Raw genomic sequence first — 17153 nt, forward strand, 5'->3', positions numbered from 1 at the left:
CCCCCTTCTCCCAACACACACTTTGGGGGGGATTAGGAAGAAATGTTAAGGTTGGTAGAGAGCTTCTCCAGAGTATCACTTGCCCAGAAATCATTCTGTCCAAAGGCAATCAGTAAGAAAACAAGCAGCCAGAGGATTTATTATAGAGGACAGTTTCTGGCTTCTGTAGCCAGGATTCCTTCTCTAATGTTCTTCTGGCTTGATGCCTCTCATGCCTTTGCTATAGAGTAGCGGATTTCCCCATTACAGGTAAACAATGCCTTTGGATTCTGAACCCCAAATTATTTCTCCTTCTGCCTTGTGTCTGGGAGGGGAAATTGTCTTTAAGTATGCATGCATGAGTCCCCTGGCTGAACCATATCCAAAATTATAAAGATATGCATAAACAGCAAAACAGAATCTGTACAGGGATAACAGTAAGATAAAAGAATACAACGTAATATTGGCTTTCCAACAAGACCACACCTGCAATATCAGCACAGCAAAATACCAGAAAACATTTGTGACATGTTGCAACCCTCCAAAACTTAACAGGATTCATGACTCTGTGTTTCTCCTCTTGGTACTGCTAAGCCCTCATTGCTAGAGGCTTAATGATGCTTTAGAAGAGCTGTGGTCCAGCCTCTGAAATGTATCCACTTACACCAAAATGCATGTACTTGAAGAAATATTCCTGAGGGAAACCAACTTGATTCTTTTTCAAAAGCTTGAGAAACACAGGACTGGAAGGGGTCTCCTGGTCTGTCAAGTCCAGTCCCCTGCATTCATAGACAGTTTTAAACCAAATGAATCCTCATAATTGCCACTTCAAACCCTCCCAGACAATTTAAGGCACAATACATAAAGCACTATAACACCATAAAACCTGCCATTGGTAAGAGCAGGGGAGAGGAGGGTACTGCAAAAGTCCTGCTTTATTTCTTCCCTTCCTTTCCACAATGTAGCTCAAAGGATGTTGCATATCTTTTTGTCTCTTGCATGGATAACCTTGCATTCTTCTTGCTCCTGAAAACCATAGTACTAATGAGAGCACTGAGGCCATGAGCACCCTGGTGTTTTACATTTTTCCAAAACCCTGATAAGTGAGGACCTGGGAGTATTTTGGTAAAGAGTGACAGGGTATGGTGATGGATGGCATACCAAAACTGGGAGGGTAAGAGAAGGGAATGGGGAGAATGAGAGAGAGGTAAAAAGAAGGTGAAGGGTAAAGGAGTTGAAACTGGAAGGGTATACAGGTATATGAGTGGGGCTAGGTTTTACTGAAGAGAGATTTAAATCTGTAAGATTAGATGAAGGTGACAGAGAAGTGGTTTCTTTAAATGGACCTTTGGAGGTAAGATCCAAACGCATAGAAACTGGCTTTCCCATCCGTAATAATGTATTAGGGTTTATTGTACAAAGGAATTGAGTGCTCTGTTTTGCAAAGGATTGGGAGATTTAACAGATTTATGTTAAACAATGGAACTGAGGCTACAATACACAATAACTCATAATAAAAAAATAGATATTTTAAAGCGTATGGAGATAATGGAAATTATAAGAATAAATGGATAATACCTGATTCCTCACACAGAAACAAATGCTATGATAGCTATCATTCTTCAACAGCTGTTTATAAAAGTAATAAAAGCTTTTGGAGCTGATAAAGCAGACAGTCTAATGGTTGAATGACATTTATCTTTCTTAGAAAATGTTTAACTTGAGATAGCATAAAGTGGTTATCTCCTTAGGCAGTCAATAAATCAGTTTCAAACATGCTTTTAAGTTAGTAAATCAGTTTCCAACAAAAGTGGCCTAATAAATTATATACATTAATTTAGTTTAATATTTTTTCTCTAAAACATCACAAATAATACTCCAACAACATAAATTCAGTTTTAGTGGCTGTCTTCAATGTACTTATAAATGGAATCATACTTTTATGCATTTGTGTAATATAATGAAAAAGCATGTGTAATTTTGTATGGAATGTAAACTAGGATTTGGACTTTTCTAATAGTATATTAATTGTATTATTTTAGAAGAAAATTTGTACAATTAATTTGCATATTTTCACATTTCTTTTTTTTTACAAAAGAACAAGTACTGTGATTTAAAATCATATTTCTTACATATTCCCAGATAATCAGTTGCAGTAAGCCTTTCTGGCTGTTGTGAAGCCAGTTACTTTTATTCAGCTTCTCTTGGGGTCAGGTCCCTATATTCTGCAGTGTATACATTTACTTGGAATGAGGATCTAAAAGAACTTGTATATTTATACAAGATAAACCACAATGTTGATGAGGATAATGTGTATTTTTATGTTGGAAAAAACAATAATAGAAAAGATCCAAATGTCTTAATTTTCAAAAATGATTATTGATTTTTGGTTACCTGAACATTTTTTGAAAAAAATCGGCCAGATTAAAGTAGCATATTGAAAATCAGGTTTGAATGCATTAAAACATTTGATTTAAATTACTGTATCCAGAATTGTTGCTCAGTTGCAGTGCTTTTCTTTGCATGCTGTTCTCTTTCCAAGGTTTGCAGTCTGTCCCTAGATTTTTAGCTCTTTGAGGCAAGATCCCTGATTTCGTGCCTGCCTGTAAAGTTCCAGGCATGTTCTTGGCAATACAGATATAAGATACTAACATAAGCAATTTGTTGTGGTGGGATCCTTTTTATAAAACCTGCTAGTGGTGGTGTTCTTTTTTTTGTTTGTTTTTTGTTTTATTTTATTTTAAAAAGCTTTTAAAATATCTTTACATGAATGTATGCCACAAATCTGTGTGGCTGTGTAGGTGCCATCTTCTGACTGAATGTCCCATCCAGAATATTCATTTTGAGTTTTAACGGTAGGCATCATGCTGCTGAAGAGATGCAGTAGCTAAAAGAAAAGAGTTCAGCCATATAGGTTTTGGGTCTGACTTTGACTCCAGATAGTTAAATCCCAAAAATCAAGAGTGCCAGGGTCTGCCCATGCATATCTAGTCAGAGGATCTGGCTTCTTCAAGTATGATCAAAATGCAGAGAGACTCAAAGAGGTGCACCCATCATGAAACCTTCTGTAGGCCAATGTACGACATTTTTTTTGCCAAATCATGATGGCGTCTTCTACCTCAGTCAGGCTTAGCAGAGGTACTCAAGCTGACGTCCCTTGAGCAAGACAGCAGAACATTTTCGTCAAATGGTCTAGAGTTTTGGAACATTTGTCCCAAGCTGTTCTGCCAGAACTCATATTTGTTAACTGGGTTTTCTTGTTCAGTTCAAATCCTACTCAGTTCTTTACTAACTTGGTAAATTAACTAAGTCACTTGTGTAAGAGCCAACTCCTTTTCTAGCTGATTCATGTGGAGATTCTAGTTTTGTCTCATTGTTATTTTGTTCACCCTGTCTTTCCATATCTTCCACTGGTCTTTTGTGTTTTACTTAGATTGTATGTTCTTTGGACAGGGGAGTGAGATCTTGTTCTCTGTACAATACCAAACACAGTGGTGGGTTACTTGTTTATGTCTGTGACTTGTAGATGTCCAAGTAGTGCAAAAGGAATAGTACAGAACAAATGGCTTCTTAGGTATAGGATAGTAGAAAGGTAAAGCGAATGATTATCCAGGGGCTGGATGGGGGAGGGGACTGCTGCATTGTAAAAACTGGTTTCCCCATGTTGGATTTTTTTTTTTTTCAGGTTCAATTGGAAACAAATATTTCAAGTCAATATGTAATTCGTACCCAGCCAACAAACAGATGCCTTTCTACACTTGAATGTGCAGCTACTGCCCTTGCCATCATGGAAAAAAATGATGCTATTCAGGAGGTATGTAGGTAATTAATTTTAACAAAACCAGCTATTAAGCGGAACAATAGGGGGAAGGTTAAGTATGTTAGATAATAGTACCATATTTATTGACTGAGGGTTCTCCAGAACCCAGGGACATAGCTCATTTCTTTCACATATACCTGAATAAGATCATGAGATCCTGCTATTTCACCTCAGGGACTTAAAGGTAGTAAACAGCTGTGTACTGAAATAATGTTCTGTTCCTTCTTTACAAACTGTACCTAGAGAGTACTAACAGAAAACTTTTTTTTTTCAGGCACTTGTTAACTCTAATCTTATCAAAATCCATTATAGGGATCATTTACAGAATTCCCAAAGGCTCCATTCTCTCCTTCATAATACTCAATATCTTTGTCAAACTGCTGAGGGAGCTTGTAAGACACCACAGTTTTAAGTGCTAGCAGTTTGCCTGTGGCGTTACATTATTTTCTAGTCATGTCTATAGCTGAATTAGATTAGCTCTTTCATGATAAGAAGTTGGCTAAGATAAATTTGGACATGATTTTTGGATGGTAGCAACAAGCAGAAGGGAAGCAATCCAAAATATTAGTGTCATAACATTTCCTTCAGTACAGGGAAATGCCCTAGCATCATAAAAGTTGAATGAAATCAGAATGTCTTCCTGAATGTTTCTTCTAACTTTTCTTGTATATGTAGAGTACCAGACTGATGAAATACATGCTTAATTATCAGCACAGCTGTATCCCAGCCTCTTCTCTTTACATGCTCATTCCTTTAGCATCCTTCTCAGTCATTATCTCCCACTTCCCTATTCACTGCTTCTGTTCTGCCATGGGCCACATACAGGCATTACATTTGTGCTGGGAGAAAAGCCTGTTTTCCAGCACAAAGATAGAGGATACAGCTGTTCAAGGGGTTTCTTGCAGAAGAAAAAGGGCGTTTCTGCAAAAAAGTTCTACCTCGTCAAACCAGGTACATCCATCCCCTCCCACATTAACTTGAATAGCTGTACAATACAATCTTATTAGTAGAAATGAGTCCATGGCCAAGGTCTGCAACCTTCAGATTCCTGTGTCATATCACGGTATTTGAATTCCCTCTTCCTGAATTGCAAACCACTCTCTCCCTCCTCAGTCGGTTTCACTTGTTTCTAGCAATTCTTACTCTCCTCGCTCACAGTGTCTTTATTCTGTCCCGCTCCAGTGCCTGCTTCTTTTCACCATTCCCCTTCGCTGGCACTCATACCATCCCTGTCTGTCATACGATCTTTCTTCTTCTCCTTCTAAATGAGATCATAAGAGTAAATCTAAATGTAACTGTCTGTCTGTCCATCCACCAACCCTCACTTGGATTTATTTCCATTTGTAATGGTTTCAGATACCTCCGAGTATTCTTGAGTCACTAATAGAATTCAAGCGATGAAATCAGTAGAAAATACACTGTTTTGTAAATATGTTGTAGCAAATAGAGTGTGTATATGCTGGAAATGTATGCACTTTTACAACCATATCTGATGCTTTTCTGAGTTCATTTGGCATTCCTGATTGAAAAACTTATTCACCCTAAGCCATACAAATAATATTTACAATATATAATGTTATAATGGATGTGTATAAACATGTTTCTTCAGCTACTTTTTATCTCTAATTTCTCAGACCTGAACAAGTTTTAATTACTGGAACAACAACCTGCAATAAAGGCACAGTTCATTAGTATGATGCATTTACATGGAGAATTCCCCTCTTTACTTTGTGAGAGGCAAGGATTTCTTAGGACTCAGAATACCAGCATCATCCACTTCTTACAACACCCACTGTCTCATTCTAGAATACCTGTACTCTCCTATGAAAAATATTCCCAGCCCTTTTACTCCTGGCTTCAAACAACTGCCTGACCGTGCGCAGCTTATCATGAGAAGCATACTCCTAACTGCCCAACAGGCATCAAGTGCGATACAGCTTTACCTTAACAAGAAATGCTTAACCTGTCACCATATCTCTGCTGCTACTGCAGTCAATACCCCACATAGCAAAATCAGTACAATCCATGGTTCCTTTTCAAAATGGAATGTACACGATCCAATCTATCAAATGCCCTCATGGCTAGTACATGAGTGAAACTAAAGAGTAACTATGCCCCAGAATGAACTCGCACAGAAAAAATAAGAACAGATGCACCCTTAGAAGTGTATCTCACAGAACAACCACTGTCTTTGACCTCACCATCCTCATACTCAACAGAAATCTACCTAACACCTTTTAAAAGGATTCAGCCTTCCAAGCCATTCTATCCAGCCTGTGGGGTCCCTAAAAAATTTAGAAAATGTAATGTTTATCTGCCCCTGGATGCCTGTCAAAGATGACAGGAGCCAGGGGCAGTAGGACACAGGGAAAGCCAGTGGCAGGAACTAGGAGCCCAGCAGCAATGCCTGCCCAGCCCCGCTCCAACCCCAGCACCCTCCCACCCCACCCCCAATCAGAAGCCTCTGCCTACCAGAGGCTTCTGGCCTGGGACCCTGGGGCTGTTCCTGCCTCCCTGCGCTGGAGAGGGGGGAAAAAAGAAAGTAGCGGGGGGGGAGAGGAGGACTGTGGACAATCACCCCAGGCCTTGGGGCCTGGCTGGCTCCTGCTGAGTCCTGTGGTCACGGCCATGCATCCAGGAACCACGTGGTGCTGGAGCCATAGTGGCAGCATGTAGGAAAGCAGGGAAATGGCTGCAGCAGGTGAGGGGGAGTGGCAGCGAGAAGGTATGTGGAATGCAGTAGCAGCTGGGCAGGAGCACAGGGCCCGCACCGGTGTCCTGGAGCCAGCACTGGCGGGGCCCACAGCAGGGTTGCAGGAGTGCGTGGCCAGACTGGGCTATGCCAGCAGGGAGAAGGGGGAGCCAGCCCAGCTCCATAGAGCCCCTGCCAACCCAGCCCTGAGCTCCTGCAGCCTCACCCTGAGCCCCGACGGTGCTGGCCCTGGGACACTGACATGGGCCTTGCGCTCCCACCCAGCTGTCAATGTACTCCCTTGCCTGCTCGCTGCCACTCACCCCCTGCCTGCCCCTGCTTTCCCCACTTTGCTGCCCGCCAGCCTCTCCCGCACCACGTGGCTCCTGGATGCATCATCGGACCATGGGAGCACAGGCCCATGTCAGTATCCTGGAGCTAGGAGCCATGGGGGGAGGGGGTGCATGTGGGCACGCATCCGTGCAATGAGGGAGGGAGGGACAGGGGTTGAGAGACACGCAGAGAGAGCAATGGGGGAGAGAGAGTTAGAGTATGTATGTGCATGCAATGAGGGAGGGAGAGACAAAGTGTCCCCATACCCATCCACACCCCCGCCACATGCTCCCTCACCCCACACTTGTCCACCCTCCCTCACATACCCACAGCCCCCCAGAAATCTATAACCCCCCCACACTATACAAGAGTAAGACTTCATTTTAAGCTATTGTGCAAACACATCTATGTATACTACACAAAGACAAGTAAATCAGGACAAAAATATTTTTTGAAATCAAATCAATGAATGTTGTAGGTATTCAATTTTTAGAATATAATTTGGTATTTTTCTGGTTTTCAAGATGGCAAAACCCCCAGCTAAAAGGAGTACTTCTGGGGGCAATGGGAGGGATTTCTGGTGGCAAAAGTCAGGGGTTAGGGGGCAAAACTTCCAGTCCTTAGATGGTGATCAAGGGGCAGAGCAGTTATCAAGGGGTGGGGCTACCTATGCAGCCCTCAATAGCTTGCCAAACTTGGTAAGTGGCCCTCTACCGAAAATAATTATAAGCACTATAAGCTACCTCACTCCTGAATTCTTTCCATACATAAAAAGTGGGAATGATCATCCTCCCTTATCATAGATTTGATCTCCGGGTAATGAGCTTCTTTCTTCTACTAGTTTTGTTTGCTACTCTAGGCAAATTCCCTCTCCCCCTCCTACAGCTGCTTTTTTACTAAGTTGTGCTTGGCTTGCACTGATCAGACCAAATGAAAAATGTCTTGCATTTGAAAGCTTGTTTTAACTGTATCTTAGCTATGCAGCTGGTCCAATAAAAGATATCACCCTAAGAACTCTTTGCCTCTTGCATAATTTCTGGACCATCACAGCTACCTCACTTTTACACAGCCACATTTACTTTATCATCCAAGTAGCTTGTAAGTGTAAGCTTGATATTTTTGTAGCAGAAGAAAATGTTTAAAACATGCAGCTATTTCAGCCTATAATCATTCTTTTATCTGATTTTCATGGATCCAAAAGTTAGATTATTGGTGTTTAATCAGCAGTGAATGTTGTGGCAATCAGTATTTAAAATCCAGATTTTTTGCCAAATCTTCAAAATGTGCTTTCTGTCTTCTTGTTTACTTTCTTAATGATGATTGAAACCAAATTGATAGGCTCTTTATAACTTCTAAACCTTACACTTTAATTACATTTTAGAGAATAAAGATGTTCTCATCTGAGAATAGAACTATCATAGGAACATTTCAATTCCCTTTTTTCTCCGAATTGTCTTGTGTACCCACTGAAGAGTTAGCCTAGCAATAACGAGACCCATCACTTTGGTTTGCTGATTGTTGATGTTTTGGGGTTTGACCCCATACCTTGCATTGTTACATCAAGTTTTGGACCAATTTTCAATGTTTGCAAATGTAACGGATTGTGTTACATGATATGAAGCCCATCAAAAGCAGAACACTCAAACAATCTCATTTGACGCCTGAGATCAGGACTGAATCACGTCTGCTTCTAGCCTTTTGAAGTTACTAACTCATGGAAGAATAATGTAGTATAGTTAGTAGACTATATATAAAAATAGCTTTAGTTAAAATTTATCAACAAGGAGAAGAAGATAGCATTTTCAATATGTGTTTCAAGGTTGAAGGAAATTTTGGATAGAGCATCTCTAGTTCAGGCCCTGATTTATCTTAGTAACTGTGTTTGTCTGGTGTTAAGTATATGGGACACATACTGCAGTATGTGGCTGGTATGGAGATAGAGTTAAAAGTTACCAATTTACCAACAGTTGGATTGTCCAGTAAACACTAGAAAGTTTTAGTAGCTGGTCAGATGTGATACATTTGCTTTTATATGTAGTCACACTTAGTCACTACAGAGAGGTTACTGGCAATTTTTTGTTATTTTAAATATTTAAATAGGTTAAAATGTTTTTGTACAGTCAGAGCACTGCACAAGTACACTGCAACTTTTAGAAGACCGGTCTAATCAAATTCCAGGCAGGCAATTAATAGCTCTATATGGAAATAATTTCTACCAAAAGCTACACTGCAGAGATGACCTGACCAACCCTCTCAGCTAACTTGAAGATAAAATGCTTTTGTAAGTTTGCTCCATTGACTTGGAGTAGTCCTTTAGCCACATGGTGTGACCCACTGGCTTACTTCTTTCTACTAATCAGCTTAAAACTGTCAAGTATCATTGGAGGAATTTGGGATGTGACAGTTCTTGAGTTTGTTCAACCTTCTAGGTCAAAGAATACTAATCAGACATTAGCCTTTGCATTGCAAGTTGTGATCCTGCTGATCTGTGATGGAAGACTCTGTCAAGACACTAAAATGTCCTCAGTGTTCTCAGTGTTTTCTTGCTGGTGTTATAAATATTTATGGTAATTAGCTTTTCAGAAAAAAGATCTAAGGCTAGTAACATAGGGCCAGATCCTATCATCTCTGAAATACACTCTATAAAGATCAGTGAAACTCTCTGTATAGGCAGCTTTGGAACTCACCTTTAACATTATCAGATCCTGTTGTCCACTCTGTCTAGTCATACCCTTCCAGACATGCTGGGACTGTAATTTCTTTCAGCTGCAGATGCTTCTTTGTGACAGAAGCTTCTTAAAAGATTGATAGTAATCTTGTAGAAGAGCAGCCCTAGTCTCTTGTTCCCCAGCTACATACTCTACTCTTCTAACAATGGGGTGCGGCTGATGTGCAGCTACTGCAGTTGTTTGCCAGCAGAATTTCACTCTTGCACTAAATTAAGTGGCGTATGGAACAGTACATGGTGGTGTGGAGTGACAAAAAATGGCTGCACCACACCAAAGAATTAGCTCATAACCTTTAAAATCTATTTGAAAGTGACTTGTGTTTTTGCCAATAAACTTTCTGAATTTGACAGTTACCCTAATACTGTTAAAGAGAGGTAGGTTGGATGTGTTAGTTTGAAGTCCGGTAGGTTTCCTATATTCGTTGATAGTCATGAGAGTCATGACATCTGTATCGCAATCCCAAGTCTTTTTTTCATCTCTAGAACTTTGTCCCAGACCTTACCTACTCAGTCTCCATTTATAGTCCTCACACTTTTGATCCACATCTGTCTTTCTGCTCAGCAAGTCCCAGGCAACCTTCTTGGAAGTGGTGGTGGCAGTAAGTTGTGGTCTTTTACAAATTAGTTGGGAGCCAGGCCTTAATGCAGAATTAAAGTTCACAGGTTCATTAGCTTGCTGCTGCATTTTAGAATAAAGGAAGATTTACTACTAGAAATCAGCATTCTGAAAGAAGAGCTTGAACATTAGTTTTTGGGGGAGGGTGTGTGTGTGCGCGCGTAAATATGTCTCAGACCAGTTTAGCCTCAAGGCAGGCCTTCATAACTTTTCTCAACTTAGCAGTAGCCTGGGGTGCTTGTTGATATTTCTGAATTTAGATTCTAGATCAGTAAAAGTAATGTAGAGCTTCCTTGAGGCTAAAAGAATTGAGAAACACTGATCCAGCTAGTGCCAGGGGAGGGCAGTGGGGGCCCTCTCAACCACTTGCCCTTCTTCCCCACCTCCAGTCCATAAGTGAGGGGCCAAGGGTGGTCCCTGTGACCAAGGCTGCTTCCCCTGGGGTTGTGCATACCAGTTACCAAAGCCACCTGCCCTTGTGGCCCCTCTGGCTGGCCTGGGGAGCATGGGAGACACTACAGGGTGAGAGCTGAGCTGAAAAACATGCCTTTGTCCACACATCTGCCTGCCTGCCCATAGCAGAGTGCACTGCTCAGTGCAGTCGGACAGCACAGAGATGCTGGAGGGCAGGAGATGGCAGCAGTAGCAGTAGTCCTCAAAGGAGTAGCCAGGAATGCCACTGGTCTGCAAGATGCTGCAGCAGGCAGATGGAGCCGGATTGGGGTAGGAGAGTGCCTTACATCACACGTGGGCTGAGTGCAGTAGCACCCTGGTTGAAATCACTGCCTCAGCCTACAATTACGGTCTTCAATTTTCTGCATCAATTGGGACCTGGTCCAAAGTCCAAAGGAAAGGCTTCTATTGACTTGTATTAGGGGCCAAATCCAGTTCATTGAGACAAATATTTGTTTAATTTGTTAATTTGATAATTGTGAAGGATTTTATTTTCTGTAACGATTGAAATAGTGGTACTAGCTATTCTATATCTATTCAGTATAAAACATTTAAAAATCCAGAAGGACTCACCATAATCTGTGTAAAAGAAAATTTGCATCTAATTGTTCAACTACACTATCTGTATTATTTACCTAGTGTCCATTTATTTTGTTCCATGTTGTTCAGAAGTTTAAAATAAAAACCATGTAAAGAATAACATAAATTAAGAAAATAATTGCTGAGCATCACAAACAAACAAAAATCAAGAGACCAACTGATTTGTAAGAGCAAGAAAGAATGCCTGTTACATAGCTGGAATCCTATTGTAAAATTAGGCCCTTAGTACCTGGGAGTTGTTCCCATGAGCCAGCAGCATGGTTCCCCCAACACAGCAGAGGCCAGTTGAAGCAGACTCTGATTGTAAACCAGCCCTGAGATTCTTGTACCTAGCACTGAACACACAAGTAGTTGGGTGCATAAGTCCATGGAGTTGTTTCAAAGTGTGAATTGAAGTCTCACCGAGCCACCTTATTTAGGGCTGCAGGTAGTCCAGGAAATGAGCAGAATTTCAGACAAACCCCTCCTGTTTCTTGACTACCTTAGGCACCCCTCTACTCAGTGTTGTAAATTCAGTTATTAGGTGTTTAGCTCCCCACTCACTAGATAAGAAACTTAATTTGTGAATTCTGTTCCCAGAGACGGGTATTTAACAGGCAAGGCAGTGTTGTCACACTTGACTCCTTTTCAAAGCCTTTGCTCTTTCACATTCAGATCAGGCAACTTCCTCTTTCATACTTACTGGGCTGCACAGAAATGTCACTGAAAGCACAGGAAAAGAGACGGCGCCTGCTCAGTTGCTTCATGGTCCACCTAGCACCAACCTTTAGTTGTAGACTGGAACATGTTCAGCGCATACAGAATCCCTAGAAAAGTTAGCTGAGCAGCTTCAGCATGTCTTACTGAGCATTTGAACAATTTCAGTTTGATTTGCAAAGGTTTAGTTTTGCCACATTTGAGCAGATTTTCACAGAAGTGGCAAATGCATGTCCCTTGCACAGAGGCCAACATCCACCAAATTTCATGTCCTAACACTGAAGTATAGTACATGGGATAGCAAACCGTGGAGTGAGTAGTGGGTACTGAGATTGACTGACTAAAGAATCAGATTAAGAAAAAACGAGACTGGCTGGACAAAGAGGTTGGCACAAATAACCACAGTTGTGGAGAGTGAACTGCAAATAGTTGGGAGTGTATGCTAGGCAGACTAGGAGTCCAGAGGAGTGGAACCAAGAGCCTGCTGAGCAAGGATATGAAAATGGGGGTTTAGGGACATGGGTCAGATGAACCTCAATTGCATATCCAAAAGAATCTGCACAGGGTTATTAGGGGGATATATTGGGTCCTTTGTGATCCTAGCCAGCCTTCCTTGGCTTGTCCTTTTACCCCAAGTATGTCACGGGGCTCAAGAAATAATGTTTTGCAGTGTGTGGTGACATCTCACGTTTTCCTGCTTGTGCATGTAAGAAGATCCATGGATGATGGGCATTTTGTGTAGGTAAATCATGGGCATGTTTTGGGCCTTTTGTTATTGTAAAGTGGACTGTGAGATAATTTGGTATATTAATGGTAGTCCCTGTACATAAAATCTGGATAACAAGGTATCTCAAAGAATAAATTTAAAAACAAATTTTCTCCTGTTTTTTTACAGACTATACTTCGTCCTCTACAAGCTTTGTGTTCTTTCCAGCTTCAGCATGGTGCTCAGATCCATCACAGCAAAGAACATCTTCTTAAAAATGGGTTATATGACAAGCCCATGCCAAAGAATAAACGCAAACTCAGAAGAATGGAACTCTTGGTGAATAATGTTAAAATCTAGAAAGGCTGTATATGAAATATTATTTTGTAGCTAATGCACACAATTTGGTACATATTTGGTACAAACAGCCATCAGTCTGGTAACAGACTACCTCCTAGACCCTTTGTATTCAGGAGTCTGTTTACCAACATTGCCAGCTACAGTAAAACGTAGCATATTTAATCTCATAAAAGTCCATGTGTTCTACTGTATTGATAACCCCCCTGTAGAGGGAAGGAAGAATGCAGAGAGAAATTTAGTTGTGTTATTTCTAGAGTAAGAGTATGATCCCCAGTATGATTGGATAGTTTTAATTTGTGGAAGCTTATGTCAGTATTGAAGAGATAATGGCACAGGCAAGGACTGTTTTTCAAAGAAATATTGAATTGCTTAAGGGTATTTTAATTTTAATAATTACAGTAGTCAACAGCAAATGCCTATGTCTTATGGTGAACTTCAGCATAAGGCACTGTGACTTGAATATTTTTGTTTTAATTTTTTGAGGGTTCTCTTTCGTATTTTATTAGACTGATGCCTTGTTTAAAATGATGTATATGATCATGTGGTAAGCCTAGTTTGAGCCTGTCTACTTTATTCAGTAGTTTTGATTAAGTTGAGTTAGTATGTGTGTGTTAAGATTTTTTGATAATAAAGAGAATGTTGAAAGAGATGTGTTCACCTGACTTGTAGACCAGGTTCTGCTCTCCGACACTTGGGCAAGACTCCTCAACCCATTCTGACTCAGTGAGCACATTGTAACCCCTCTTGTTTACTCCTTTGGTAGTGGAACTTGCATGTATTCCTGTTGAATTTGGAGTCAGAGCTAGGGGACACTAAATGTTGGATATTTATAGTTACGCCATGTAAATACACTTATCCACATTAGTGAAATCATTTTTGGAAAAGCAGAACTAGTATTACCACACTGTTCTCCCAACAGAAGAAGTGCTAACAGGACAAAGGTCAGCTATCTTTGTTGTGAAACAGCTTTTTTGTAACTTGATTAAAAGCTGCTGAAATTAAGTCTCTGTTTTTGCCAGACAGCTATGAAAAACTGAGTCAAATTCCTCAGGAAACAGTGATAAAAGTGGCTGATGTATATATGTTCTCTGATACTTCAGCTGTTATTCTTGGGCTTTGTCAACTAGTAATTTATGGCTAATGCTATCAAGAAAGAGAGATTGCAGAAACTTTCATTGTAGACAAGACTCTACATGGTCACCAGCATTTAAATACCTGTGGGATTTCTCTGAATTAGAGGGAGGTCAAATTTTAGATCAAGGTTTATCTAACTTGATTTGGCTAGCCCCCACCTAGCCTGGGCTCTTCCTTAATCTTGGTATAGGTTAGGAACTTGATTTAGCTGGTTGTTGTCAACCCTGGCTGATACAAGTCATCTAAATCTAATATTTGCATCAATACAGTATTTCTGTATTAGCAGTGAGGACTTTTACAGCAAAAATATCTAATATAAATATTTTTATATAGGTGTATTTTTCAGGGAATTAGGAAAGTACTCATAATTCAGTAGTGACAATTAGGGTTTGTAGCGTTGATATAAATGGAGGACACTCACTGTTGTTTTGCTACTGTTCTTTCATTCTGCATATTTTGAGACTTGACAAGGATAGCAGTACACCCCCAGCCCCCAATGTGAAGGTTAGTTTCCATATCAGAAGGACTAAATTCTTTTTTTATAAAATAGGGTTTCAAATTCTGGAGAACAAAGGAAATGTTGTATCAGTAGCTGAAACAACTGAAAATGACTTTGAATTAATACATCAAAGAAAGAATCTGCTAAATTGAGTTATAATCCCACACTAAATAATTCTCAGTGTGCAGCCTGAAGGTTTTCTTGCTTTCTGAAAGGGTCAAAGCCTCTACTTCTTAAGAGTGAATTGCTTCATTGACTTGAGACTACTTCTGGGGGCATTACTCAAGTAAGTAAGGTTTGTAGGATTAGGTTTTACTGTTGAACACACTTGTCTCTATTAATTCTGTTAATTCATTCTCTATGTACAGTAAGTACTATATGACCACTATGCAACAGTTAGTTAAGAAATAAAAAATATGAGGTGTGTTGCACTTCAAACGTTACCATCTTAATATGGATAGTACTTATGGAACCAAGAGTTCTAGTTTTTTGTAGGAGCATCTTAATATTGTGCTTTCTTTGAGGATTTTTGTAATTTACAATTTAGCTATAATGTTAAATGTGTTATCTAGGGCAGGTAGTCAGTTGCAGTAGAGTTAACACATGAAGCTAGATCTTAAACGATCAGGTTTTTTTTACTCTTATTTTGAAAGACCTCTAACACTTAAAGGGAATGAAGTGACTTGAACTTTATCCTGTGTTCAGTTCAGTTACTTCAGTCCTTTCTTGTAAATTACTCAGAATATTTCCTTATATTATGTTTTCTTTACTCTCTATGTCCCTTCTAAATCCCCTTTCCACTAATCACTCATAGGCAGGAAGAATTTTTTTAAACACATTTAGGGCCAAACTTTCAGGTCTAGCCTGTGTTTTTATAGGTATAATTTTGCACCAAGATAATTTGGTATTGAATTTATTATGTGTGGAAAGAGTATTAAGAGGATAAATTTGTATGTGAAACAGGTATATAATCCCAATTTAATGTTGATATTGAATTTATTTTGTATGAAAATAAAGAGTATTTAGAGGCAAAATTTGTATATGAAACAGGTATATAACTCCAATTTAATGTGGGCAAAAGGTAAGCAGAATTATTTGTAGATGCAGCATTGTATGTATAAAAATTGAGATTACTTGGGCCATTATAATTTATTCTTGTAAGCAACATTTTTGTTCTGTAAATTGTGCTGGAAAATTGACTTACTATTTCAGTATTTAATCTTAGTTATGATGCTCAGCAGTGTCCTTCAAATGGATACATTTATTTTTAAACAAAATTACATTGAATTGACAAACCTTAGCAGAGTTTATAAAGCTCAGCTTTAAGTCTATAAGGATCACAATTGCATATTACGATTTACATACTAAAACAAAAGGTGCTGACCAAATCTTAACTTGTTTTACTGCACCTGAGCTTGAAAAACTGTTTTTCACTTTCCCTAAGTCACTTTAATTAGAGGGAATTTAATTAACCTTTTATTATTTGCTCTGATAGTTAGTCTTTTTTACTGTCACTTACCAAAAGTTCCTTGAAGTTTAAAACACTAGCATGAAAGTGAACTTTAAAGAAACATATTAATACAATGCATTTTCCTTTAATGTTTTGTCCTTCTCCTCTTGTCAACTTTGCACTTTTAATATTACTGCATAAATACATTCTGCCCTCGACATGCCACTGAATGATACGTTAGGGAATCAGTGACATTGCAGCATGTATGTTGGTGACATTGATACCTTTGATGAAGGAGATTGTAATGCCCTACAGTGTTTTAAAGTGACAAATATTTCAGTATAAATTTTGAAAGCAAAAATTGCATGTGATAACAGACTAATGTAGTTACTTTTAAAGGTGCAGGCATTTCTAAACCTTTGCACTTTTATATTCTCTTGAAAGAAGAATTCCATTCATTCTAGAAAGTTTTAAATTTAACATTGGTCCAAAAAGAACATTTGTTACTAGCAATACTTAACCTTCATTGCATCTTAAACCTGTCAAATTCCAGCTAGAAGATAATGATGAACTATTACAAAGCAGTTCAGGTTTTTATTAGTTTTTCATTAAAAAAATAAATGTTCCATTGATATGAATAAGATAAAACATTATTTGTAGGTAAAATGATTTTCCTTTGTATTGCTACATTGGATTTAAGAGGTTCAAGCTATATTGTTTTCTACCATTTCTTTTGTTGAGAAATTTAATTAAACAACTTTTTTTAGAAAGTGTATTTTGGCTCGGTGATTTTTCCTCTAGAGAAATTTTGGGATTTACATAAATGGGTGAACGCACGTGCACAAAGTATTACTTTTTGCCCAGATGGTAGAAGACAAGGCTGTTTTGACCATTTGTGATTGGTTCTACACTGCACTGAGTTTGGGTCCACCAGGCTGTTCCTGGTGTGGAAGCCAAATTCTGTGCCAGGTCTTTCAGTGTGCTATTCATGAAGGTCTACATGAAGCCCAAATCCCTGTGTAGAAGACGGTGCAAAAAACAGATTCCTCTCTGGTCCACTTGTACATATGGCAGTTTGCTTGTGGTA

The 17153-nt window shown here is 39.3% G+C and overlaps 1 protein-coding gene across 1 annotated transcript in view; it reads left to right on the forward strand.

Moving 5' to 3' along the window:
- The window catches only part of DTWD2 (DTW domain containing 2), a 178916-nt gene extending 162075 nt beyond the window's left edge, over positions 1–16841 (forward strand). The window contains exons 5-6 of the mRNA XM_019555202.1: positions 3665–3793; positions 12813–16841. Coding sequence (XP_019410747.1) covers positions 3665–3793; positions 12813–12983 — 300 coding nt within the window. The 3' untranslated portion in view covers positions 12984–16841. The remainder of the gene's footprint in view (positions 1–3664; positions 3794–12812) is intronic.
- Positions 16842–17153: the final 312 nt, after the last annotated feature.

Source organism: Crocodylus porosus, unplaced genomic scaffold (assembly GCF_001723895.1).
Source record: "Crocodylus porosus isolate Cpor-Errol unplaced genomic scaffold, CroPor_comp1, whole genome shotgun sequence".
In the NCBI taxonomy this organism is placed as follows: Eukaryota; Metazoa; Chordata; order Crocodylia; family Crocodylidae; genus Crocodylus; species Crocodylus porosus.